This window comes from Musa acuminata, chromosome BXJ1-8 (assembly GCF_036884655.1).
Source record: "Musa acuminata AAA Group cultivar baxijiao chromosome BXJ1-8, Cavendish_Baxijiao_AAA, whole genome shotgun sequence".
Lineage (NCBI taxonomy): Eukaryota > Viridiplantae > Streptophyta > Magnoliopsida > Zingiberales > Musaceae > Musa > Musa acuminata.
The window spans coordinates 877,978-905,905 of record NC_088334.1 but is presented as its reverse complement, the minus strand read 5'-3'; the positions used below and the strand labels follow the sequence as shown (position 1 = coordinate 905,905).

The following is a 27,928-nucleotide window of genomic DNA, read 5'->3' as shown; positions in this document are numbered from 1 at the left end:
TCGTTCAAAGCTTTCTAGAACGGCTATGCGGTGTTTGACGCTAAACAACGCGAGGGCATGTGGTCGTCCCGTTCGGATTCGAGGTGTCGCATCGTGTCAACTTAGAGCTCCTTTGTTAGCACTATCGTGGTCGCTGTCTGCTGCCACATGGATAGTGCTGAAATATACCATATTAATAATATTTTCATGAAAATATCAAAAATACTATAGCCTTATTCAAAAATACTACGAAGTTTAATCAACTTATAAATCGATCTAAGCCAATGGATCAATTTTTTGGCTCATCTCATAAGGGTTATTTTGGGGTAGATAAAAATATGAGATACAAATACAAAAAGGTTCAAAGGTTTTTCTGGGAATTAAAAATTTCGTAATTTAATTTAATTTTTCATGGCACCGCTAATTATACCTATTTATAAATATTTTCCAACATGTCTATGCAATTTTAATGACCTTCTTATTTCACCAAAATTAATATACTACTTTTGATGCTCTCAGAAAACCAAATCCACTCTCACCTGTTCTTCCCACAATCTTCCTTGCCTATAAATTAAAGCATGGCACGTAGGCATGGTTAATTAATGGAGCCATGATTAGCCCACATTAAACGAGTTAATTCGCTCGCCGTAGCCTTCGTGAGGAGATCTGTCACACACACAAACTACCTTTCAGCTCGACACACTTTTTACCTGCGCTGCATCGGCAACCGTACTGTTTCCAGAGCTCAGCAGGAGTCGTCGTCGTCGTCGTCGTCGCTGTGGCAAACGATAACCGTCTCGCTTACCAACTCTTTTGGCCTGCAGCTGAGGGAATCCTTCTCCCTCCAACCCTTCCCCTTCACGCTTCCCGTGCCCGAGAAGAAACACCACAAGTTTACCGTACGCAGAGAGACAAGAAGAAGCAGGCAAGCAAACGAACCGCCACATTCCTCGCCTTTCCTCTCTCGCTCTACGTAGGCGCGGAGATTTCAGACGGTGGGGACGGACGAGTGGGACCCGGCAGCAGCGACGCCGGCTCCGGAGGGCCCCACGTCTCGATCTCCATGACCGGGAGGCGGAGCTGCTCGGTGAGTGGATCTCGCTCTGCGCGCCGCTGTTCATCAATGGCGGCTCGATCCGATCCGTTGTTTTGCGGGGTTTGTGTCTGCTGGATCGGTTTCATATTGGTTTATACCTCCGATGAGACGTTTCCTGTTCTTCTTCTTTACGAAAAAGATTGCCTCTTTTGTTCTCTGCTGCGGAACGAGTTTGTTCCTACGTTGGCAAGAGTTTCTCTCGTCTTCAACATCCAAGCATTTCTCTCCTCATCCCACAAATCTCTTCCTCTTGACGCGCGAGAGAGAGAGAGAGAGAGAGAGAGAGAAAAGGCACTTTTTCTTTGTACACTCCCAAATCGATCAAAACCCGAATAAAAAAACCCTAATGGGCGGATTCTCGATCATTTCCCCCCTATTTTATACTTGCGCATCACCTGATTAGAGGAGAGTGCAACATAGATTCTTCGCCTTTATCTTAATCTCGTAGTGCGCCGATAAAGAACCATGAGAGCGTCCCACTGCTGCGAATCGTGTCATTATTTTATCCCAATCGTGTCATTATTTTATCCGATTCTTGTTCTCTTGTCACAGAAAGAAATCGCTTTTCTCGTCGTTTCTGCGCATAAAATTGCATAAAGATGGCACCTTTCTCGCCCCCATCGCGTCTTCCCAATCCCGAGCCTTCCGAGAACCACAACACCACTCCGGTTAGTGTTCGGTGGGTGCCATCATGAGGCTTGTGCTGGGATTCCGATGTTTTCCTGCAGCATGGACTGGTCGAGAAGCACACCTCCCCCACTCCGGTTCTCATCTACCTCGAGAGCTCTCAGAGTAGTGTAGTGAGAGACTCCTTTCTCTTCCTCTCTTTCATCTCTCTCTTTGTCCGGGCTTAGGAGGTGTTCCTTTTATTAGCTGCCATTTAAAGCCGGCTTTTAATGCGGTTCAGGGGAGCTTCTCCTGGCCATCTCCTCCAGCTGGCTCCGAGGGAGACTTGTGTGGTGTGGCCTTTTGTTCTGCTGCTACAGTGGAGTGGTAGGTTCTACTATAGCTGCTGTTTTCGCCTCTTCTGCTTTCAATAAAAAAGGGTCTTTTAATGCTTGGTTGTGGTGTTGTGAGGGAAGAGGTGACTTAATGCTGGCTGGTTCAGTTTCACTTCATTGTGTAAAGCAGTCGCCAAAGCCTACCGCCAGCCACCATCTTCCTCTCGTGGGCCCTTTCATTTTATTTGATATTTTGGATTACCTCCGTTGCTTGCCACTGTTCACATAAGCTTCCTTTTCCTTCTGCTTCCGGATTTTGAGGCAGAGTCTCCGTGAGGAATGTAAAACTTGAGGTGGAAAGCAAAGAAGATCACATTCTTCTCTGTGAGTTCTGGTTGTGTTCGCTTAACTGGTGGTCTCTACCATGCCATCTTTATGTTAGTTTTGTATGTAGTCATGGTAGTGGATTCCTACGTATCCATTGCGCACTGTTGAAGCTAGATGATGGTGATTGCAGGTGTTCAATTCGTACATGGTACTCAATACTCTTTTGTTGCCTTTTTCCTCTCAGGAATGAGGCTTGTTCAACGGGGCTGTTGATGAATTTGTATGTCCAAGCTCAAAATTAAATGGTAATGTTGTCGTCTTCTCATGTTTGGTTTTTTTTTTCCTGTTGTCGTTACTGCATATCTTTCTTTCTTATGTATTTGATTTTCCTAGTCGAAGTTTTGATATTTGCTTTCTTCTGAAAACATGAATTAACCTCTAAGCTGTATATTTGTCTTACTTCAAACATTTTATTGAGGAAGACAACAAAATTGCATTATTTCATTAGTGGGATTTCTAAATAAATCTCTTTACGGATGAATGGCTGAGTCAACAAACTAAAAAGTGAGTTCTTGTTAGCCATCCAGTAGATTCTTGCAGATGGATATATGTGTTTCATTGATTTACCTTTGCTCACACGTTATCTTGTGTACTAGACTATATATTACCCTTCCTCAAACTATGTTTCATAGTTTTCCTGTTTGCTCACATTGCATGCTACAAGAGTTAATTATTTCAGTTAAGATGATAGAAAAACATAGTGGTTTTACGATGTAACTAGTTGCAGTAGTTTGGTAGTTCTTTGTTCTTATGGATTTCTTCTTGAATTTTTTGCATATTTGCTTTCCTCCACAAATTATGATCTAAACAGCTAGCTAGGAAGGGAAGGAATGTATTGTGCACAACATATTGAATGTATTTTGCTTTAGTTATCCAGATAGCGCCTCCTAAATCTAGAGGCTGAAGTCCTCTATACATCAGACTTTATCGATTTGGAATTAGCAAGTTATCTGCGTAGGATGTCAACAAGAGGAAAGAAACCTCAGATGCTTCGTGCCTTCTCATTCTTCATCATCCTCATTCTCTGTATGCCCATCTCGGATGCAACTTACACTGGTGATATCGAGAAGTTGTTCACTCTCAGAGATTCACTTGCTGAAAGAAGAATATTCCTATCTAGCTGGTTCAATGTGGAAACTCCATGCAACTGGTCAGGCATAACTTGTGCTGGTCCAACAGTCCAGGCTATAGACTTATCTTACACGCCCCTTAACGTACGAATCCCGAGCTGTCTTGGGGAGTTCAGACATCTCAGATTACTGAACTTTAGCAGTTGTGACCTGTCTGGTCATATTCCAGAAACATTTGGAGATCTGCAAAATCTACAGTCCCTGGACTTAAGCAAGAATCATCTATCTGGAGTCCTTCCTTCTTCACTTGCAAACCTGCAAATGCTCAGGGAACTTGTGCTTGACACCAATTCCTTCTCTGGAGGCTTGAGCATTATAGTTGGGCATCTTAAAGGTCTCACAAAGCTTTCTATCTCAGGGAATTCTTTCTCAGGTAGTATTCCACCTGATATAGGGAACTTACAGAATCTGGAGTATCTGGATTTGAGTGTGAATTCTTTCTCTGGGCCACTACCTAACAACATGGAAAACCTCAGGAGACTCTTGCACTTGGACGTTAGCCGAAATGAGCTGTCTGGGTCCATATTTCCTGGCATTGGTTCACTTGGAAATATTATAACCATCGACCTTTCTTCCAACAGCTTCACAGGAGCTCTGCCAAGTACTATTGGAAAATTGACAAGTTTGGAATCACTTTGGCTGGGCCTGAATGGCTTCACTGGGAGTCTTCCATTAGAGATTGGCAACATGAAGATGCTCAAAGTTTTCTCTGTCCACAGTTGCAAGTTAACAGGAATTGTTCCTGAGGAAATCTCTAACCTGAGAAACTTGACAAATTTAGATATTTCAGAGAACAATTTTGAAAGGGAACTACCGCAAGCTATTGGAAATTTGGTGAACCTTATGTACCTGGTTGCTGCTGATGCTGGGTTAAGTGGGTCTATACCAGCACAGTTAGGAAACTGCAAAAATCTAAAGATCCTAGATTTGTCATTCAATTTCTTTTCAGGTCCTCTGCCTGGGAGCCTTGCTGGACTAGATGCTGTTACTACATTTATTGTAGAAGGAAATCATCTGGAAGGTCCCATTCCCACCTGGATTTCAAATTGGAAGATGGTGAATTCCATAAGATTGGGCAAGAACCTTTTTAATGGATCTTTGCCTCCACTGAATCTGCCATTTTTGACTTCATTCTCTGCTGATGCCAACCAACTCTCAGGAGAGATTCCTCCAAAGATATGTGATGCCAAGTCTTTGTCGTCTCTCTCTTTATCGGAGAATAAACTGACTGGCAGCATTGAGAAAACTTTCAAAGAATGTTCTAATCTCACTGATTTGGTCCTAGTGGGGAATAACTTGTATGGTGAAATACCAGGCTATTTGGGTGAGCTTCCCCTTGTGACACTGGAATTATCACAGAATAACTTCTCTGGAATGGTTCCTAATCAGCTGTGGAGATCTCCGACCATTCTGGAATTATCTTTGAGCAACAATCAGCTTAATGGTCACATTCCAAGCAGCATTAGTGACATTTTGGAGAGGTTACAACTGGACAATAATTTCATTGAAGGAACTATACCAAAATCAATCGGCTATTTGTGCAACCTCACCAATTTGTCTCTTCATGGAAATAAATTATCTGGAGAGATACCACCAGAGCTTTTCAACTGCACAAACATGGTGGCACTGGATTTGAGCTCGAACAATCTGACCGGTTCAATTCCAGGAGCCATATCTCAGCTGAAGTTGCTTGACAATTTGGTCTTGTCTAACAACCAACTTTCTGGTCATATTCCCTGTGAGATCTGTGCTGGGTTTCAGCAGGTTGCTTTCCCTGATTCAGAGTTCACACAGCATTATGGTATGCTCGATCTTTCTTACAATAGTTTAACAGGTCAGATTCCTTCAGCCATTAAGAATTGTTCCGTGTTAAAGGAACTAAGGTTGCAAGGCAACATGCTCAATGGAAGCATCCCTCTTGAGCTGGCAGACCTAACGAACCTGACCTTCATTGATCTGTCATTCAATTCTCTTAGTGGTCCAATTCTTAGTCCGATTTTTGCTCAGCTTTCTCCCTTGCAGAACCTCCAAGGTCTTCTCTTGTCAAACAATCAATTTGATGGTCTCATTCCGAGTGACTTGAGTTTGATGCTCCCAAGCTTAGTGAAGCTCAATTTGTCATCCAACAGGCTGACTGGTTCCATTCCAAAGTCTATATTTGATATCAAGACATTAACAGATATCGATATAAGCCAGAATTCACTTTCTGGACCAATCCCATTTACTGGCAGCATTGCTAGGGGAACAAGCTCCCTTCTGATATTCAATGCCAGCAACAACAATTTAAATGGTGCAATATTGGAGTCAGTGTCAAATCTGACCTCCCTTGCAGTCCTTGATCTCCATAACAACAGTCTCATTGGAAGTTTGCCATCGTCACTTTCCAAACTTGATTATCTGACTTATCTTGACCTGTCTGATAATGATTTTCTTGGTGATATCCCTTGTGGCATTTGTGGTATCACTGGACTTTCTTTTGTCAACTTTTCTGGTAACAAGTTAGACAGGTACTCAGAGGATTGTGCTTTAGTGAATTCATGTCTGTCACACCACATCCTTTCCTCTCCCGTTGTACCTTATCCACCATCTCCAACACTAACTGAAAGCTCAGTCTGGGGTATTACTCTTGGTGCAGCTATAGGATTGGTAGCTCTGCTATTTGTTTTTCTTAGGTGGAGGGCAATGAGGCAGAAGTCTTTGGACCATGTCTCTGCTGACAAGGCCAACTCAGCAATCATTGAGCCAGCCTCCAGTGATGAGCTACTGGGAAAGAAGTTGAAGGAACCATTAAGCATCAATGTAGCCACATTTGAACATGCTCTGCTGCGGCTAACTCTAAGCGATATCTTGAGAGCTACTGAGAATTTTAGCAAGGCTCGCATTGTAGGTGATGGTGGTTTTGGCACTGTCTACAAAGCAGTTCTGCCTGAGGAATGCATGGTTGCAATCAAGAGGCTTTATGGTGGAGGCCAGTTCCAGGGTGACCGGGAGTTCCTGGCTGAGATGGAAACAATTGGGAAAGTGAAGCACCAGAACCTTGTTCCACTGCTCGGGTACTGTGTCTTTGGTGATGAACGGTTCCTGATATACGAGTACATGGAAAACGGGAGCCTCGAGATATGGCTGAGGAACCGAGCTGATGCTGTTGATGTGCTCAGGTGGCCTGTAAGATTTAAGATTTGTCTAGGATCTGCCCGTGGCCTTGCCTTCCTGCACCATGGTTTTGTGCCTCACATCATACACCGAGACATGAAATCCAGTAACATTCTGCTAGACAGAGACTTTGAGCCAAGAGTCTCAGATTTTGGTCTTGCACGTATAATCAGCGCATGCGAGACGCATGTCAGCACTGATCTAGCAGGGACATTGGGGTATATCCCACCGGAGTATGGATTCACAATGAAAGCCACCGTGAAAGGAGATGTTTACAGCTTTGGGGTGGTGATGTTGGAGTTGCTGACAGGAAGGCCTCCGACGGGAGAAGAGGAAATGGAAGGTGGTGGAAATTTGGTTGGTTGGGTAAGGTGGATGGCAGGGCAGGGAAAGGAGGCTGAGGTGCTTGATCCATGCTTGTCAACTGGTGGCCTTTGGAGGGAGCAGATGATGCAGGTGCTTGCGGTTGCCCGGGCATGCACAGCTGATGAGCCATGGAAGAGGCCCAGCATGCTCGAGGTTGTAAAGATGCTCAAGGAGGTCAAGATGAAAGAGGCCGGTGACACAGTCACCAGAGATGTCTGATCTGCAGGTATGTGATTGAGGAGATTCAAAGTAACACAATCCTTATCATCATGTATCATATTGGAAGTTAGGATGCATACAACTAAGCTAATTGTAGTAAAATGAAATGGTAGATTTTATATTTTATATGTGGAGGTGACATTCTAGCTCAGTTAGATCACTCTAAGGACCACCGAGCTTTCTACAAATTCACTTGTAAACTTAGCATCGCTCTAAAATTTTCCTTTCCTGGAAAAGTGGTTTCTTGTCCTTAATGTTCCCTCCAGAAATTATGAGACTTGGAATTTGTTTGTTATGCTGATGTTGTCGGCACTGACTCTTGGAAGGCTTTCAATTTAAAATGATGTGAATGAGCTTGCTGTTTACTTCACAAGAAGTCTTATTGAATCCATTCTGGTGTCCTCTGGAGTGTGAAGAGGGCTCAAGCAGGAAACCGGCATTTACATGTTGGCATCCTCAAAGAATTAAACCTATTGAAGGGAACTTGGTCATTGAAATTTGTTCCAACAAAATGCAGAAATCTGGCAGTATTTTGCCATCATGTTTTAACAGCATGATAGCATTAGGCGATGAAGTCACGAAGCACATTTTCATCACCGATACAACCATAACCTGTTTCATCAGAGATGAGCAGTTGAATTTACTAGGAAGTTTCTTATTGAGAAATCCGGAAACCTTTCTTCCATTTGATTAAGCTCAATGAGCTGAATCAATCTGGTCTTTTGAATAAGGTTACATGTTAAGGAAATTAATCCATAGTGTTTTCATGCTTTGCTTACTCTTGCTGGCTGGTTGTAGCTTGAGGTCAAATTCTATTAGTTGTTGTCAGGGAACCTTTGTAGAAGTAAACTTTGTGAGCTGACAGATGAGCCTTGATTAGGTAATAACAAGATTGTTTTTGACAAAACCTGAAGAGAAGCATAGGTAATAACAAGATTGTAGAAGTAAATTCATTCTTTTCCTTGTTACATTTAACTCCAGCTTTCTTTGATGAGTTCAAGATCTGAGGTGATGAATGATGCTGTATGTTTTAATCTTGGTTCTCTGGCAGTGAGTTCTCAAGTAATCTCTGAACACATTATAGCAGTGTTTATTTAATGTACACTGTTCTGCTGTGACTTTTCAACTGCATTGCAACAGTGAAACCGAAGTGTTGCATAAGCCTTTTTGACCCATTGTGCATGATCATGTGATCTTGTTCCTCATGTTCTACTTTGTTCTTTCTTTTCATGATTTCAGATCATTAGCCTTTTTGATTCCACTAAATTTAGCTTTTGATGACCAGTGAAGAAAAGGGACTTCAGATTGGGTGTCTACAACATCTATAGATTCTGTACTGCTTTTTCTCTGCACTTGCACAAAAAATAAATCCAGATTCACTCTTGAGATTTGCCATCATAGATCTGTATCCTTTTTCTATCTGAAACAGTAGAATAAAGAAGTAGACATCGGATAGATTGGGACTTTAAAGTCCTCGTAGTGCTCTGATGATTCCCAAGTTTGATTGCGATATGGCCATTATGTTCGACCATACTGGACGAGTCTACTCAAAACCTACTAAATATGTTATTCTATCCTTCGGAGATGACAAAAAAAAGTTCATTGGACATACTGATATGTCTGTCTTGAGATAGTATGATTTCATCAAACCAGTGGTTACACATCATACAAAGCGATCTCTCTAGGAATGACTTGATTCTCCAAACTTTGAAATGAATACTGTTCTTACAGACTTTTTATACTCAGCAGCTAGCGAACAAATACTAACTTCACCGTCGGTCGGATGGGTTTTCTAGTAATTCACCGTCGGAAATTTGAACAGTTGCATTATGATTCGTGCGTCGACTTGTTACGATAATATCACATAAACGCGCTCCTCCCCCGCGCCCACTATAAAAGAGGTCATATAGGTATGCTAAGGAATACGTCATATAAGGGATACTAAATAACTTAGGTTCGATCTATCCGACTTGTCTGTTCAACTCGACTAGTTCAACCTTGAGACCAATTTAAAAAAAAGGATTAGATGAGCCAAAATCCACTCTTAACGCTACTTACTAATTACCTAAAATTAGTTTATGAGATATATATAAGTCTTTTAGTTCCCACGTATTCATTCTCTCTCTTCCATATTCGGATTGCAATTTCATCGCTACAACGATATATACGCAATTTCGACTTATTCTCTTTTAATCTTTTTAATATTTCAAAAAAAACATTATTAACATTTTTCTATATATCTCAAAGCACTTTTAATGACCGTCCATCGTGCACCTGCAGTCACGTCTGATGCACGCACCGGCCGTTACGGCTAGTAATATCGGTTCGTATGTTGATCGTTGCGAACCGGTAGAAGAGCACAGCGGAAGACCCGTTCCCGTCCCCCGACAACTCTGTCCTCCACCACCACCAGCCACAGCGGAGGATGAGGAGGAGGAGGAGAAGAAGAGAGAGAAAGGACGAGTGAGATGGTGTACGTCTCTTGCCCGCACGATTTAAAACGACAGCGAAGAGAAGAAAGAAGACGACGGCACGGAGAAGCACTTGGATTAATCGTTCGACGACGATCCCCCAGGAGGCCACACTCTCGACATCTCATCCCCTCCCTCAGTCGGTAAGGTTCGATTTTCTCGCCAATTACACTTTTGTTTTCCTTGCTCTCCTTCCTAATGTCGTATTTGTTGTTGGATCATGAAAAGATCGGATTTTTTGGCTGCTCTCTTGGTCTCGGAGGAAAACAATGCGACGCCTGCTCTATCGATGTTGGCGGTCTTCGCCCGCGGACTGAGTCGGCAAAGATGCAATCTTGTTTGATGCAGGCTTCTTCATCGCCGGATCTCGAGCTCGATCGCTGGGCTTTTGTCGTAGATTGTACTCTGTGTCTGCTGGAAATCGACTTTAGGTTTAATCTTTTCGGGGTTTTCCGGTAAAAATCTGATCTTGGAATGGAAGGAAGGGAGCTGCCGCGCAGCATGATGATGTCGGAGCAGCTGTCCAACGTTGATTCTTCCGATTCCCGAGACCACGTCAAGGTTCGGGAGGAGGACGAGACCGACCAATCTTGCCGCCAGAGCAGCGATTCGGTGGCTATCACGTGCGAGAAGAGGGAAAGCTCCACGGCCTCAGGCGGCGTCCGCGGCGGCGGAAGGAGGCTGTTCGACGTCATCCAGCAGGTGCGCGAGGCGAATGCGGCCGCCGCGGCCGGGAATTCCTCCGGCAGCGGCTCCAAATGGAAGTCGTTAAGGGACCGCATCCGCCGCGCCGGCGCAGCCTGGGCAGCGGCGTCCTCGGCCCAGCCTCACCCCATTTCGGACCCCGAGCTCGTTGTCCCCTCCCGCCGCAGCCCCTTCCTCGGCCGTTCTGTCTCCCGCTCGGTCTCCGTGAGGAACCCGTACCCGATCTCCGACCCCGAGCTCGTCGTCTCCTCCCGATCCAACCCCGTCCGCGACCGCTCTGTTTCTCTCTCCGTCTCCGTTCGGAACTCCGAGCCTCCCGTCCCAGAACCCACGGTCATGGCGGCGGCCTCGGAGAAAGCGGCCGCGGTCAGCAGCGCAGGAGGAAACACAGAGTTCGGCGGCGGCCAAAAGTACGTTCCTGGCGGTACCTACGATTCGTCGCCGCTGGCCGCCGCGCGAGCGGAGGAGGAGGAGGAGGAGGAGGAAGAGGAGGAGGAGGATGATGATGATGAGGAGGATGATGATGAGGAGAAGGGGGACGGGGAGGGAGATGGAGGGGAGCAGCCGGCTAGGATGTCATTAATGGCGTTACTGGACATGCAATGGGGCGGAAGCGGAAAGGAAGGGTTAGAGGCGGAGGAGGAGGAGGAGGAAGACGAGGAGGAAGAAGAGGAAGTGGCGGAGGAGGAGGGGGAGGGGGCCGGAGATGGGATGTTGTACGTGTGCTGCGTGTGCATGGTGCGTCACAAGGGGGCGGCGTTCATCCCCTGCGGCCACACCTTCTGCCGCCTCTGCTCCCGTGAGCTGTGGGTCAGCCGCGGCAACTGCCCCCTCTGCAATGGCTACATCCTCGAGATCCTCGACATCTTTTAGCAGCTTTCCTCTCTCGATTGCCATCAAAACTCTTTCTTTTATCTTTCTCTCTCAATTGCGCCTTCTTATAATAATAATAATAATAATTCGGCAATTTTCTTTTGTTAGGATATAAGGAAGCGGAGATTAGTGTCCAATTTAATTTGATGATGTGTTAAAACAGTTGTTAGGTGTCCCATTTGATGTCATTTTTGCTGGGTTATTATAATCCATGAAGATGGGAGAATAATCTGTTGGTAATAATTATGTAACACATTATGGGGGATTAATATATTATATTAACGAGCACATTGTTGGATGCTGATTTATTTGTTGGGGTTTCTCTCATGCTCATCCAGAGCTCACTATTCTGATTCATGTCAAGTGCACATATCTCTCTCTTGTAAGTTTGTTTTCAATTGATTTCTAGATTATTTTGATTGCAAATGAAATGATAAACTTTATGTGCCAAAAAATAATAATACTAATAAGACTTGACTTGGTGGTTTCAGTATTGGAACCTAAAGATTATTATTAATGTTCTATCTGTATTGTTATTATATATACATAGAAAGGTATTTTACTGAGAAAAAACTTTATCATTTTGTGCTGCCATATTTTTTTATTTACTAGGGTACCTCTTTTGTTTAAAATTTTAAAAATATCATTCTAATTGGTTCGACCCTTTTTATTAATGTTATCCGTCCAATTCAAACTTGATTGAATTGATTCATATCGAATCCTTTCAGTGAATTGAATTGGATTGTGGGTTGGGTTGGATTTAAATCTAAAGGTAAGGAAGATAAAAAGTAATGATTTCAATGAACAAATATAACCTTTATTGTAGGTGGTAGCGACGATGACAAACGATGGTGGCATTCTCCCCACTTTGATAGTAAGAGCTAGAGTAATCTATGCTCCTTTTCGTAGCGACATCCTTTGTAGCTTCGTCGGAAGTATCATCGGGCAATGACGTCCTTATCTCCTCTCCAGTGATGACAACCCTATCACCCTTTCGACCACAAACGGTATGATCTTTTTTCGACCATAAAAATAAGATATTGAAAAGAACCTAATTTTTAATATTGTTATAATGTCTTCTATAAAACTTTGTAACTGAGTTGAACAAAAAAAAAGAGTCAAGACTAATATATCTTGGAAAAAAATCTCTTATTTCATCACCTATTCACTCTAAAATAAAAAATATAAAAATTAATATGTTAGTAATATATTATTATATTTTTGAAAAAAATTAAATAGGCTTAGAGATAATTAGAGATATTTATACTTGAGTTAAACTTAAGTTATACTCGATCTACACTTGAGTTAAATTGGATGATCCCTTATTTCACCGATTCATGATCCAAAAATTAAGAAAAAAGATACAAAGTATGTTATTTTTCTTTTGGAGAAGTTTGGTAGGTTTTGAAAGAATTTCAATATTTACACTTTAATTATACTAGGATTATACTCAAGTTATATTCCATTATATTCGATCACAAATTCAAAATCTCAGGATGATTTTAAAGATGATACTAAATATGTTAGAATCATATGATAGTTTTTGAGAAGTTTATATGTCTATGTTTGAATTTATCTTTCCTTTTTATCCTATAAACTTTAAATATACATCCCCTATTTGTAACCTTGAATTTTGCAAGTATATACAAAATGATAATATCAGAAGACAACTGAAAGATTTATATTAATCATTATTAAGTTATATGCAACTAATAAAATTTTATTTTCAAGTTTAAGGTTGTAGGAACTTCAAACACTTATCCTTTTATCTTCTGCTACATCACTCCTTCATAGATCGAAATTGGTACTAAAATGGGGGTGTAGGGGGAGGGGGATGAATTAGTGCTTTCATAAAAATTACGATGATTCGAAAACTTTGTTCGATAAAGCCCATATCGAAAAGATATTAACTTGAAAATACGTTCGTAATCGTAAGAGTAAGAAATCAGCTAAATGAAAAGCATAAAGTAAATACAAATCAGATTTATAATGGTTCGATCGTCGTGACCTATATCCACTCTCGGTTCCTCTTCACTCGAGGCTACCGGCTTTTACTATTAATCTTCTTTCAACGAGTGAAGATTAACTATCTTTATAACTCTATCTTTTTTTAAGGAGAAAATCTTTACACCCCTATTTTGGAAGTGTTCCCCCACACATCTCCTTTAGGATTATCACTAAACTTTAAGATGAGAGACTCTACACTTTAAGAGATTATAATCTTAGAATCCCAGAGCTTTTGTTCTACTTTCATGTTGTGCTTAAGAAAAAATTTATAAGATATTTATAGACTTCAAATGACTTCAAAAATTGAAACTAATATTCAAATCTCTAGGTTTTTTTAGATACTAGCAGTACCACTACATGTTTATGATTATTGAAAACATGTTTGCATTGTGATTCTGTCTGTATATATGGTTGTGATGGTTTCCACTTGTGTGTGAAAATAAGATTAGTTGAATTTATGATTGAGTGTAACTTAAAATGTAATTCGATTGTAACTTAAGTAATATTTTTCAAACCTATCGAGCTACCCAAATAACTATAATAATATGATTATAATAAGTTTATATCACTTTTCCTAATTGTTTATAAATTTTAAGTGACAAATTGTCCAGCTGGCTTCAAGACTAGGAACCAGATCGAACAATTGGTTCTCGTCAACTCATCCAGGAAAGGGTTCTATCAGGAGAGCATATAGATGAACTACAAATTTAATCTGTCCTGGAATCAACAAGAACAATAATGGCGTGACAAAGCCTTCAGTAGTATTAAGTTTGTGTGACGAGAAGGGATAAATTTCTTGAACAAGCAAAATCCAACATTATAACAATGAATGTCATGTAATCTAAGAGTACAGATATAATGTGCTTCCATTGTAATAATGATTAGTGTCAACCAAGTCTGGTTTTTAACATGGACTTCAGCATCACTCATCGATCAATGACAATAATGAAGCAAGAAGATAGCATAAAAAAGAGTACAAATCAGATAACAGTCAAGAAATCAAAACTTCTAAGCCTGTATATAAAGACCACACCAAATAAATTTTGCTCTGCAAAATGAATCCAGCATCAAGCTCGACTTACTGTAGCATTAACTCAACAAGAATTATTTGACAAGTAGCTTTTTCTTATAAATAAATAAAAAAAAGAGATGGCGATTTATAGAGAGGAATAAAAAGAACCATGTTAAATATGGAAAATGCTTCCTACATCAAGCACTTAGTTTTACAATTGAGATACTAAACCTTAAATTATTCTAGTTTGCTAACTCATGAGAGAGAAGTAGAGGGTTCTCAGACCAGCCAAAAGTTTCAAAAGAACCACTAAAAGAAGAGAAAAAGAGATAAATAGTTCACTAAATAAAAACCCTCAAGGAAAATAAAAGAGAGAGGGAGAGAGACAGAGAGATGCTATCACTATAAGCATAAGTGTTAGTCAAACGAGAGAAGCACACGATCATAAATCACCATGCAACTTTTTAGTCCTATCAGAAAAGAGTCAAAATTTACCAGAAAATTTGAAATAATTTAAATATCTAGTTAATGTACGTCATGAATATTGAAGGTTAAGAAAGAACAAACAGAAGCTCCAAATTGGATGTTAAATGGACAAAAGTAGTTATGTTGCAGTGCAAAAATTTTAGACTAGGTTAGAATAGTTCAAACAACAAAATACGGCAAAACAGTTTTGGCACATATGTACCTTGAATTAAGGCTTATTTTATCATTTACATCTACAATTTAAACAATCCATATTCGGTAATTGGCCTTCCAAAGAAGAAGCAAAAGTATTAAATCGAATGCCTAAGAATCATAGCATTGATGAAAAATTAAACAAGATAAAATATCATTTAGGCAGTTTTGAACTTTTATTCCACTAGGAACTAAAGAAGAAATCAAGTTGAAAAATTAGAAAAGAAACATGGACAGATATGTTGTAGTGGCTGGCAAGCTAATGCCTTCAGATTAGGTCATAAGCCTCTAGCACCACCAAGAGTTTATTTACCTACATGCAGAAACAAAATAGGAAAGCCTATGCTTGTATTCTTCTTAAGGGTCAAAATACAAGCACACATCTTCAAGTTCAAGCATCAAGCAAAGATCTGCAAATATGACCTATCTTGCCCTACCAGCAAAAACAAACTGCAATCTGGATTAAGGAGTGGTCTGTAAGGGGACCTTAAGTGCTAAAATTTCATGTTATGCTGCTCAAAAGCTATTTAATCTTTAAGCCACGAAGCATAACAAAGAATTTGTGGTGTTACAAATCATGTCCTACTTATTCAGCATCAGAATCTAATATCGTGAATTGCAGTAAACAGTCCAACATTATCATTCAGCACAAAGCAGGTTTCACTTACAAAAATCCAATGTGGAAGATATTCTGTTCCACATAACCTGAACCAATCTTGTATCAGTTAACTCTGCTGTGCAGAATCATGTCCTTGTGATCTTCCTAACCCAAGCCTGTCACTAAACAATAAAACTCAGATAATGAATTCCAATGCTCGAACTGTTTGATTTGAACTACTCTCAGCATAAACATTGGCACAGAATTCACCATCAAATGTTCATGAGAGCATCTATCTTCTGTAGCAAATGCCCAAGAAAAAGGATCCATGAACACATACCATTGGAATTCAATAATCGGTAGTACCTGATAGTTCATTTAACTTTTCATCAAGAATGGTCTGCATCTTGCTGCTTGATTCTGGATCTCCTTGTAGTACTTCCTTTTACATAACCTCTTCTATGACTAGGTTGGATCTTCCACAATGAACACTTCTTTCAAAGGCTTCTTTAATCTTTCATTTGTGCTTCTTCTGACTCTTGCAAAGAGGAACATCATTCGACATCTTTATCCGGGAAAAAAGTTGCTTTCAGTGGAAACATGAGATACAGAGTGAACATCATTCAAAAGTGGATATGACAGCATTTAGCACTATGAAAGTGGAGACAGACTTCAGCCATTGACATTTGGAAAGAGCTTACTACATAAGACTTGACCTCAAGCTAGATAGCGCCCAACTCCAAAATACAGTTCCAGAGAGTCAGAAAACATTTATTTATTTTAATCTGCCAAACTCAGATACTTGCATCGAAAGGCAACTATAAATCAGTCTGCCAACCCAAAGATTTTGCAACTTAGAAAAAATAAGTCCGCCAAACTTTAAAAAATGAACTTATCCTAATGATAAGAACCCAGAGATTTTGAAATCAACCCAACCTAAATTGACATAATCATTTCCAATATTACCAAAGACCAGACCCATGCTTAAATAATAAAATCAATCTAACTAAACCAACATGGTATTGACTTCTGAAAATTCCTTGCACTACAACATAGGATCCATTGGAACTTGAATTTCAACTAATAAACACCTGCAGAATTTATTCTTTTGAACTTGCATTGATGAACAAAAGATGATTTCACTTTTGACATAACAAATAACGTCAAAAAGAATGACAAGTTTTTGGCACATTGACTAGGTGATCTTCATCCATCAGAGACTCAGCACACTATTCCATCCATTATCTCACACAGATTTACCATCCCACGCAGGGTTTTTAATTCCATTGTATACCATTCAGTACACTATTGACTTATGAAAATTCCATGCAGTACAACATAGGATCCATTGGAACTTGAATTTCAACTAATAAACACCTCCAGATTCATTTGTTCGGACTTGCATTCATGAAGTGATTTCACTTTTGACAAAACAAATGACCTCAAAAAGAATGACAAGTTCTTGGCACACCGGCTAGGTGGTCTTCATCCATCAGATTCTCAGCACACTATTTCCTCCATTATCTCACATAGATTTTCCATCCCATGCAGGGTTTTCAATTCCATTGTATACCATTCATATCAGGTAGTATGTACCAATCCAGTAATGGACCAGTATGCAGACCACCCTATTCTAACAGTGAACCCCAGGTTGCATGACCTTAAAACCTATAAACTGTATCTTGGTTCACCTTAAACTGGTCTATGGTATAAATTTAGAATTGAGGTTCATAAAAACCTCTATAATTGTATCTTGGTTCACCTGAAACTGGTCTATGGTATAAATTAATAATCAAGGTTCATAAAGACCTCTAAAATTTGTGTTTTCAGTTCAAGGTCCCAAAAGAAGAGAGAAGAGGAGACAAGAAGAATTAGAATAATTTGCATTTCCAATTTGATGAGAATTCCGATCCAGTAGCGGTAAAAGTTTTTTACTTCTCTTGCTACAAAACTGTTTTCCCCGCGATCCTTTTTGTCCATTTTGTTTTATCCCTGATTAACACCAACCAATCCTAATTGCTATATATTTGTATTGATGTACAAACCGGTCCAAGCGACAACTGGCAAAGAGTTTAGTATGATATTAAAATCCTTTGTCCCATTCAACTTAGACATACAAACTATCCGGCACATAATGACATCGAATGTTATAATCCCACAGGTCATGTAGTTCTGAGATAACTAATGGATACAGTGGTTCATTGGCTTCAACGGGAGGATCACTCATTATTATGATCAAAATAATTGAACATGGAGTACATTGTTATGGATGATTAAAAAGAAAAGAGAAAAAATGAATAAAACTAAACAGAGAGATACTATATCATTGTCCAACAAAACTTCAGCCTTCAATCATCAAACTGAAATCCAATATGACACGTTGTATACCAGTTTATATATACATTTACTTAAGTCCTAATTTAACTTATGGAAAAAAATCCTATATTGCAAATTTGTAATTCAACAAAAACTTATGTAAAGATACCTCTAAAATATCTAAACTTGAATCATAATGACTTCAAATTTTAAACCGAATTATACATAAAGCAAGGCTCCCAAGCATCAGTATAAGTCCAGATACTAGACACTAAAAAGCAACTTCTAAAAGTAACAATTGAAACACTACAAAAGTCACAAACAAATGCGAACACCCCTGAAACCTGCATTCAGCATGTCACAAACTTAAAATGGAATAATGTAGACCTAAACTGAATATGTCTACATCATACCGATAGATGATACTTTAAAACAAAGATAAAGATATATTAATGGACGTACTAGAAAAATTCAAACCCCATATTACTCTTTCAGTAATTCACCTACAAGAATCAGTAACACAGAAAATCACTCCCCAAGTCACTGCCAGGGCATTGATCATTGTAGAAATATTAATGAATGGAAATTTCAAAGATCAAACATATTTTCAGTTTTACATTTTATGTCACTCTAAATATACTGAACATAAATACATAATCATAGAAGGGTTTGATGATAATTGAAAACATTCCTGAGAAAAGATGTTTAGCTACCACGGATAAGGTAGTAATACCAGGCTTGTCTCTATAGCATAGCATTAACATGTATAACAGACCATATTCCATGCACCACGTTATCATCTCATAATTCACAAGCTTTGCTATCAATTTTCAGCAAAATCAATTATACATTTTCCTACTGTTTATCATGTCAAAAATCCACCAAAACTGACATAACAAGTTTCTTTTTCTATTGGTTTAAGGGCAATTTCTGAAAAACATAGTTTTATTGCTTGTGAAAACTGAACGATACCGGATGAAGATGACCTGTGAATTTTTATCACAGAAGAATCTGCTTCCTTGATATTTGTATCTTCATTTGTCTTAGTTTGAATTCAGAAAACTTATCTGAAAATTGCTATAAGAAGATTTCCTGCAATAGGGAGAATGCAAACAGGCAAACCAAATTTAACTCATGCACCAAAGAACATCCTACAATGTCGATAATATTCTTGATGCAATGCTTCTCAGATCGGTTAGAGAAAGTTCAACTCAAACAGCTCAAGTAGAAGGTGATAGATACATGTAACACATTAAAAGTTTCCTATCATTAGATGCACAACAACTGTCATTACATAACACCTGAAAGTGTGAAAAATAAGCCCCAAAAAACAAGTTCAACAAATAACTCCAACTGACAAATTCAACACCACAAGAAGATTCCAAAAAGCCTAGCATCTCTACAGTACTTGGCAAGTACTTACCATGCAAACCATCAAATGATGATACACATGAGCAAGGCCAAACAAAATATTCAAAAGACTATCAAATATCTACTCAACCTTTCGTTCTCATAATTGTAATGCTACCTTGTCCACCTTCAGTGCGTATTTTTGTTTTGACAACCACAGGCTTCCCAGAGAAAGCCGAGGTTGGATAAGAAATGGATGGATCCTCATCCTTCTTAAGCTTTGATTTTGATGGCAGTGGAGCAAGAATCCGTTGATTTATGTCCTTCAAAGTCACATCCCCGTGAACTCCACAAGGCTTAATAAGAGCAAAAGGATAAGCAATTGAGGTAGTCAACTTTTTTGGACCTTTGATATATGACATTTTACCTGATATGAGAAAAGGTCAATAAACATACTGGTTAAGAGTAAATTTTGGAAACAATATATGGCTATACAAGCCAAAGTGTGCATAAGCAACAAAATTAGAAGAACAAACTCAAGTACCAAGCACACCATTAAAGAATTTCAGATGTGCTGGAGCAGGAGTCTCTGGCACCATGTCAGTTTCCATGGCAGGTGAATCATGGTAGAACTCTGGATAGAAACATGAAAAGTAACAAGCTAATGATGAGATAGACTTCTCAGAGTCAATCATGTCTTAGTATTGGAAAAAGAATTATGTTCACAATTAAATTACTTTAAATCAGTAAATATCAACACAATGTTTGCAACACATGCAGAAGTTTATGTTCTACCAACCAGAAATATCAACTTGCTGATTGAAGGCTACAATATTGTTCCTGCAGGAAGCCAGATAATGACATTAAGAAATGCATGTTAAAATAAAAATGATGGTGGCTGAGCATGATAAATTGAGAGCATTAAAGCGGCAGACTTTTCATCAGGGCTGCAATGTGTCTCGCTTTCATTCAGGTAATCTACTAGCCACCCATCGGATGACTGATCCAACCCGTCAGAGTTGATGGCAGACCTATCATCTTAATAAAGAAACAGACTTAGAACAACTGTTTAAAGGACTTGAATGTTTCATATTAGTAGAAGACTACAAACCTGAGAAGCCCAAAGTCCACTGTGTGGTGCACTCTAAACTTTCTGAAATCCCATCTTCCATCATGGAGCTCTCCATCAACTGAATAAATATATGATTGAGTTATCATAAACTTAAAACGAATTAACAAAATTCCTTCAAATAAGAGAAGTAAATAACAAACTCAACCTTAGATTTGAAAACTGTAGAGGTCATTTGGTCGTTTGCAGCCTCATTGGTATCAGTAGTGAACTGGAGCGTGCGTCTCCTCTTAAGTTGATTAGAATCCTTGCATTCTTCCAAACCTTTGGTAGTTTCATCTGAATACAACTTCCCCCTAATTATGAAATTTTCAGTAATTTACAAAGTCAAGCATCACAGACGAAAATTGTACCTCCAACATCAGAAACTTGGTGTCCCAGATCTGCACAATCTTTAATGGGAGTATGCTCATCCAGCATGTATAACAGATCATCTTCATTTTGGCATACTTCATCCCAGAACAAGTGAGAGAATTCTGCTGAATAGAAAACCATGAGAGGCAAAGCCATGACAGGTCCTCTAGAGAATACAGTTATGAGACAGCAAGAAACCATTTCGCGTGTTTCTCTGAAGACTGTATTCATCTCCTTGCCACTCCCACATCCCACAGCTACAAAGACGATAAAAAACAACGTGGTAAATTCTAATGCATCTACAAGAGGTAAAATACTCAAATTGTACCTTAAGATCAATGTAAATGGAAGGAAGATCAGCAGGAACTAACTGCTTGGTTGATGACAACTATAAAGGATGAATCAACAAGGGAAAGGGTTTGGATTTGAAGGACGTGAGAATCGAAATAGCAACATTTCTCATATACCGACTGATTCGTAAAATACGGATCGACGAAAAAAGGAATTAAAAAAAGGGGGAAAAAAAAGAACAAACGAATCAAACATATTCCGTACATCGAAAACTCGCGAACTTGTGAAACGATCGCAGCAAAAAAAAACATCGCGAGAACCACCGATCTCAATCTTCATCCGATCCATTTACCAGGAGGGGCGAATCAACGGTAGAAGAAGTCCAAGATCGGAAAACCAAACAGGAAAACCCCAACCCGTAAAGGAACCGCCAATGCTACAAATCATGCATCGCCTTTCGAACCATCTCTGTCTTGAAGTTCCATCAAACAGTACCATCGACAAATAAAGCAAGAAAGCATAGAAGAAAAGAAAACCCCATAACAGAAACCCACTTGTTGCTCTTGCCATTGCCATCCTCGAACTCCATCGTCCTCCGATTCGAAGCCTTCAAACCCCAGAACGACTCGAGCCCATTACCGATCACAATCGAAGGATCAAACACGATAAGAATATCAACAAAAATTGGCCGGGATAGCAGGTAGCATCACTCTCCGTCTCAGCTCTCTTTCTCTCTCACTCCCTTTGTTTGACAGCGACCAGTGGATGGATCGGTTGATGGAAGAGAGTAAATGTTAAAAAAGGAAAACAAAATTGGAAAATAATCCAAAATGGTAAACGGTAAATGAATATTATTCTCGAAGGCGGTGAGAAATGGGCGAGAAAGAGAAGCGACTTAATTTACATGATTTGTGTTTGATTTAATGGGTAATGGCCTTTTTGGATCAAACTTAAAGCGCACATTTCGCGACAATTCACATCATTGCCATTTGTCTCAGATGAGCGCTGCTTGAGCCACGATGGCATTCTGGTATATTTTGTAAAATCTTAGGCTGGTTTTTGGTCCGGCAGGATCCGGGATTCCCGACCTAACCCAATATTTCCGTTACCTGACCCCATCCATGACTCGGAGCGGACTCGTTCGGTTAACGGGTTCAGGCCATGGTCCGGATCCGATAGTTCCGGCATCGAGTCCTTACCCTTGGGAGACTTGCTAATCGGATCCGGGGCTTTGCGTAACAGACCCGAATTAGCGCGTGAGCTCCGAGTGGCAGAAGCTGCCGTTGATAGAAGAATGGTGGGGGAGACGAGGAGGCGTGGGGGGAGTGGGCCCCGCGAAGCACGCTTCCGTGTCTCGAAAGTCCTGATACGCCTCGTCCGACACCCAAGTAGTACCCGGAACGGTGCCGCGGCGACCACGCGTGGGGTCCGCATGATGGCTGTCTAGTCGTCACACAGCTGGGAACGTGAGTACGGAATGGTCAGGTGGAGAAGGTCCTGCTTCTCTTTTGTTGTGTTGTGTTGTGTTGTGTTTTGGGACGTGCATCGCTTTTTACCGCGACGGGGCGTGGCGTGGTCAAAAGACGCGTCACGTGGATCCATACCTCCCCATTATCTCGCCAGCAGCGAGGACTCAGGGCCCCACTTCCCCAGTATCCCCCCACTGCTCTGTTCCCTTCCAAAGCTTCCAATTGTTGCAAACTATCCCCAGTGGCATTAATCAAATTGTCGTCGTATGCCTCTGCAGGAAGCTTTTATGGGAAAACCTTGTCTCGCTATGGCCTTCCCTCCGTCGTGACAGACAGGAGGAAGCGCGACATGTATCATATCGGTATCGATCAACAATGTCTTTCGGATCATCCAAGAAGCTTCTTACTGAAAACAATAATCCATATCAGCTTTCGTTCAAACATAGTTTTTAGTCGCTCATGACGGAAAGCGAATGCCTAACAACAGCCCCGATGGGTGTATTCAATAATCATGAGTTATTAAAAAAAACAATCAATGAGTTATTTAAGATCAATTATTAGCACCAAATCACACTTCAAGGGAACAAGGTATTGATAAGTCAAAAAGAACAACTACTAAAGGAGAATGGAAATAACAACATCCCAAACGTAGACTTCTTGTCTCTGTTATGTTATTAATTCATCCACAAATAGTAGTAGTTCACACTGTAAAACTGATCATTACGTCCAGTAGCTGCTAGTCTGTCTTTACAGAGTTCTTAATCTTAGCCTAAATAGAACATGGTGATCTCTGTGCACAGCAGACCACCACCACCAGTTTGGTGCAACATGGCATCGATCTCATCACCATCTTCCATTTCAAGCTGCAAGAACCAAGTAAAATAATTATGGAAGAAATCACCTGAGAATAAAAGATGTATAACAAAGTGATCGGTTACTTCATCAGGAGTCTGTTCCCCCCTTAGCCTACGGCCATCAAACAAGAAAGCAATGGAATTGAAGTCCACCGATTGGCGATCACAGTAGGCATTCATGAGCTTCCGCAGCTGAGTGCTGCGCTTAATCCTGAAGAAAACCTCATTTCCATCCTAAGGAACACAAGACCCGCAAACAATTAGCACATGTTTGATGTGACACTCCATAGCAAAAATTCATGCTACAAGATTAGATAAATCAGTCCATGTGGTGTCGGTTAATATTCATCCAAATAATCAAGGTGGTAGAACAAGGAAATGGAGAGACTTCAGGTGGTAATATGAATAACTTTTAGCAGAAGTTCATAGCGGTCAAACATAAACAGAATAACCTTTTTTTAGAAAAACGAAAGCATATCTATATATCAAAATCAAGATATGTTACAAAATGCTCCTGTAATATATAATTTTAAGGGAGAACAAAATAAATACCATACATCACAGGCACAAAGTAAAAAATAAGATGTCCCTACCATTTAGTTGTTTCTAGAGTCATTAAAGAATAATATACATGTACTTGAAAATAATTTTTTTTTTGTTTGCACTGATAAGGTATGCAACTATTAGGCAAACTATAGCTATTAAACTTGACCGAACTGACTGGTCAGACCGGAAAAACCAGGAACCAAACCCCTGATTGGTTTGGTCCACTAGTTAGATCATTTAGATTGTAAAAAGACTGAGATACCCTAAATTTTCAAATAATCTTAAAATTTACCTGAATTGCCAACACGTAGTTCATATGGTAACTGGTTGTTTTATGTGTTCAAAAGGCCTATGCCCATCCATTTAATTTTGTATAAGGTTATTTTTCTTACTACATTTGTGCATTAATTCCTATCTCAATTCTAGTATTCTCTGTTTTTTTTTCCTTCATTTGTATATTGATCTCTATATCAAATCTACTACTTTTTTTAAAAAAAAATATTTATACATTAATCTTTGTTTCAAGTATAGCTATAATGACAGAAAAAATCTTATACATTAATATCTAATTCAAGCACAGTTACAAAAATAAATATTCACTCTAAACTGATTTGGTTTACTAAGTAAACCATTTAAGCCTTAGAAAGATTTAAACACTCTCAATATATATTTATTATCAAATATATTTGAATTCTAAAGGGTATTTTTTAAAGCCTTCTTTTCTTTATATGGATGGAAGAGAGGATAACTATAGTATCTTTATCTCTCTCATCCTCTTAACGTGTTTGCTCTTTATAAAATTATTTTTATAATCTTATTCATACATTTTATATTAGTTAATAAATATATTTTTATATTATTCAGAAAATAAGAAACTTGTGGTCCAAACAATTGTCCCAACTGTCCAATCAAGAATCCAATGTGCTAAGACTTGACTTGGGTCAATCTCCAATCCGATTCTGATAACTATTTGTGAAACCCAAATAGTTCTATCAGTTTTACTACCTAAAAGTGTCAGTTAATAACTAATTTTACTTATAGAACTTTAAATCTATAACACAAATCACAATATCAGGCATAAGCATAGTTAGTCACAATAGTCACATTTGGAAAATTGATTCCGCTCATATATCCAATTCATGATGCTTTTGGTGTCTATATTAAGAAGATATCCAGTTACTTCCAAACTTGTTAACCCAATTTCTTAAAATTTAAATAAGACAAAGGAAAAATGGATGTGAAAGAACTAGATTACAATATGATTCATGTATTTGAAGATTCAGTTAATTATGATAATGTGAATTCACATAAACAAATCTATCTTTAATTTTCTGCATCTTCAATAAATATGGCTCTACAATCTCCTTCAGTGTGTTTTCTGTAATTTTGACTTCAGTTGGTTGTAGTTTCTGCAATTTTTGAAGTACAACACTCTTTTATGAGTTTAACGCAAAAAATTATATACCTTATTCTAATGTTTGACTTCTCTAGCACCCCAAAATATCAAACAAAAAGTGGAAGGCTCCAATAAATACTGACCACTATGTTTATTGGAGCAACGAGTTGCCTCAAACACTTAGCATGTAACAGTTGATGACAACCAATTTGTCTCGAAGAATAACATGATACAAAATAAATGAACTAATTAACATAGTCCTCAATGTGCTCAGTCTCACACTGATACCAAAACCTCTGACATAATGCTTTCAAAGCAATCATAGATGTTAACAAACTGCCTGCACTTTTTTCTTGCAAAACTGAGAAAGTTTTTTGATACTTTCATGGATGGAACATATGAGAATCAGGCCACTACTCTTGCAAACTCTTTATTTTGTCCTCAAAGATGTTGACACATACATGTGCCATAAATCCTAAAAAATTGCAATAGATTAAAATTAAAAAAGGTTTTTTTATATATGTTCAGATAATTCCACCATTTTTTTGTTTGACATATATTATTAAGCAGCATCATAAAGTTAACTCTCTTGTGCAAAGAAGGTAGTAAACATAAGATCTAAGCAAGGTTCCTAGATACAAACCACTACTCAATGAACTTCCCTTCTTCACCTACCTAATTCTGCCAGCTGCACATACACTCTAGCCTCTTCAGGCTTTATATATGAAGTTTCACTTAAAAATAAGGCCAAGTTTCAATTGGATCAACATTATATTCTAACTAATTGAAAGTTCTATTGCATAATTGACAAGTGGGTCAACAAGACTGGATAACTTGTCCAACAACAAGAAGCCAAGAATCCAGGTCATCAGGCCAGGCTACATGGATCTTTACGCACATAGATTCGACAATTATGGTGGAACAACAAAGTATTTAATAATCAGATTATACATGCATTAGATCACCTACCAAATATGTCCTCGTTCAATTATATCAACATATTATATTCCTTAAATATCAAATCCGTCCAGTTAAATTCTGTTGTTACTCTGAACTTAATGTTGTTTAACCCCAACCGAAGATAGAAACCGCACACGCACTCTATCCTACATGAAACCCAGCATAAAACTCAATCAGTGGATCTGCAGACCCACTACTTTCGTTGACATATCAATGTCCTCGGTGAACCAAGATCAGCTTTGTGAACCTTAATACACTCTTCCCCAATCCATTGAACCAGACAAATCTATATAGCAACTGAGGAATTAATGAAAAACACAGTTCTAAACATAGGGTTAGAGTATTTGAAAGGAGTCAGCTTTTTCTTTCGGGAAACGAAAAGCAACAGTCACGAACGAAATGGAAGTAAAAGAATTTAAGCTTGAGACGTAGAACATGTCTAATTGATATGATCCAGCATACTCCATAGTCTCAAGTTCAAGACTTAATTTGACAGTAGACCTTCTCTTGGGCAGTAGCCAAGTGCATTGGGCCGCTCAAATTTAGACTAAGAGCATAAGCATCGTTCCAAAGACCCAAGCAACTCACAAAACGTCAAATCTTTTGGCGAAGATTTCCATCGCCAACAACCACGCTTCAATACGCGAACGAAACACCAAATCTTTTAATGGAAAAAGGCGAGATGATCTACATCAGAATCCGCAGGCTAGCAACCAAAAAGCAGTAGATCACATAGCACAAAGAAATCCATTACATCGGATATAAGTAAAACAGAGAAAAAAGGGGGAAAGGGGCGAAGGAGAGGAAACGGAAGGTATCGGACCTGCCCCTTGACCTTGAGATTGATGTGCGCCGACTGATCCGCCGGCTTCTTGTCCTCCTCTTGCCCCGCACCCGACATCCCTCGATCGATCTCTGCCTTCCCAACCTTGGTTACCGGGAGGAGAAGACGAGGGAGGGGAGGTCGAGCGAGGGCGAGATGCGTAGCCCGCGGATTTAAAGGCGGTATTCAGAGTCCGAATCCATAAACTTTTCACGTCCGCCGTAGTGGGGAATCCTGCGGACCAACGGAAGGTGACCGATGGAGTCGCCTTTTCCGCGCCTCCGTTGTGCGAATTGGACGGTCACGATCTCTCGGTCGAGAATGATAGGCCGTTGGATCGGAGGCACGGGGAAGTGTAAAAAGCTATTTTCGCTTCTCTTTTTGCAGTCGTACGAAAAGATGGTGTGTTTTCTTTTTGCCAGTTTGAGATTCCCTATTGATCTTATCTATATTAAAAAGAAGGAATTTTTCTTTCCAAAAAAAATTAATATCTTAACTTTCAAAAAGTCTCATTATAACACTCACTATCTTTTCAAAACGATAAGAATATTTTTTTTAGTAGTTTTTTTTTTAATCTTAAAAGTCATTTTCTTTTCACTCCCATTAAATGCTGCTATTTTTTCTTTTCATCTTTTTAATGAACCAACTAAGACAATTTAATTTGTTCGATCAATCTAAAATTTAAATCGATTCAAAATAAATAATATTAAATAATTTAAAGATATATAATATTTATATTTATTAAAAATAATATTGTATATATATAATTATTAAATATAATAAAAAATAATTAAAACAATTTATCTTATTATAAAGTTAAGAGTA

The 27,928-nt window shown here is 39.2% G+C and overlaps 4 protein-coding genes across 20 annotated transcripts; 2 read left to right on the top strand and 2 right to left on the bottom strand.

The window, feature by feature from the left end:
- The first annotated feature begins 1,361 nt into the window (after positions 1-1,361).
- On the top strand, positions 1,362-7,587 carry LOC135582404 (leucine-rich repeat receptor protein kinase MSP1-like). 8 transcript variants are annotated; one of them, XM_065194440.1, is made up of 5 exons: positions 1,362-1,875; positions 1,983-2,068; positions 2,158-2,400; positions 2,588-2,648; positions 3,215-7,587. In XM_065194440.1, exon 5 carries the CDS (start codon positions 3,363-3,365, stop codon positions 7,269-7,271), a length of 3,909 nt encoding a protein of 1,302 aa, XP_065050512.1. In that variant the 5' UTR covers positions 1,362-1,875; positions 1,983-2,068; positions 2,158-2,400; positions 2,588-2,648; positions 3,215-3,362; the 3' UTR covers positions 7,272-7,587. The 8 variants fall into 8 exon arrangements, with proteins under 8 accessions (XP_065050512.1, XP_065050505.1, XP_065050510.1 ...); XM_065194433.1 differs by lacking the exon at positions 2,158-2,400 and having other exon boundaries at positions 3,273-7,587; XM_065194438.1 differs by having other exon boundaries at positions 1,362-2,068.
- A 1,973-nt stretch (positions 7,588-9,560) lies between these two features.
- On the top strand, positions 9,561-11,320 carry LOC135588855 (uncharacterized). The gene is made up of 2 exons (XM_065081206.1): positions 9,561-9,885; positions 9,971-11,320. Exon 2 carries the CDS (start codon positions 10,217-10,219, stop codon positions 11,318-11,320), a length of 1,104 nt encoding a protein of 367 aa, XP_064937278.1. The 5' UTR covers positions 9,561-9,885; positions 9,971-10,216.
- A 7,856-nt stretch (positions 11,321-19,176) lies between these two features.
- Positions 19,177-21,822, bottom strand: LOC135582255 (protein XRI1-like). 10 transcript variants are annotated; one of them, XM_065194430.1, is made up of 9 exons: positions 21,610-21,822; positions 20,963-21,021; positions 20,764-20,886; positions 20,559-20,689; positions 20,393-20,471; positions 20,217-20,319; positions 20,081-20,121; positions 19,826-19,915; positions 19,177-19,708 (listed from the first exon to the last, which is right to left on the bottom strand). In XM_065194430.1, exons 1-9 carry the CDS (start codon positions 21,642-21,644, stop codon positions 19,428-19,430), a joined length of 942 nt encoding a protein of 313 aa, XP_065050502.1. In that variant the 5' UTR covers positions 21,645-21,822; the 3' UTR covers positions 19,177-19,427. The 10 variants fall into 10 exon arrangements, with proteins under 10 accessions (XP_065050502.1, XP_065050501.1, XP_065050495.1 ...); XM_065194429.1 differs by having other exon boundaries at positions 20,764-20,889; positions 21,610-21,786; XM_065194423.1 differs by lacking the exon at positions 21,610-21,822 and adding an exon at positions 21,408-21,568 and having other exon boundaries at positions 20,764-20,889.
- Positions 21,823-23,164: 1,342 nt separating this feature from the next.
- Positions 23,165-27,262, bottom strand: LOC135680492 (small ubiquitin-related modifier 1-like). The gene is made up of 3 exons (XM_065194422.1): positions 27,104-27,262; positions 23,463-23,612; positions 23,165-23,387 (listed from the first exon to the last, which is right to left on the bottom strand). The coding sequence occupies exons 1-3, from the start codon at positions 27,179-27,181 to the stop codon at positions 23,289-23,291; spliced, it is 327 nt and encodes a 108-aa protein (XP_065050494.1). The 5' UTR covers positions 27,182-27,262; the 3' UTR covers positions 23,165-23,288.
- Positions 27,263-27,928: the final 666 nt, after the last annotated feature.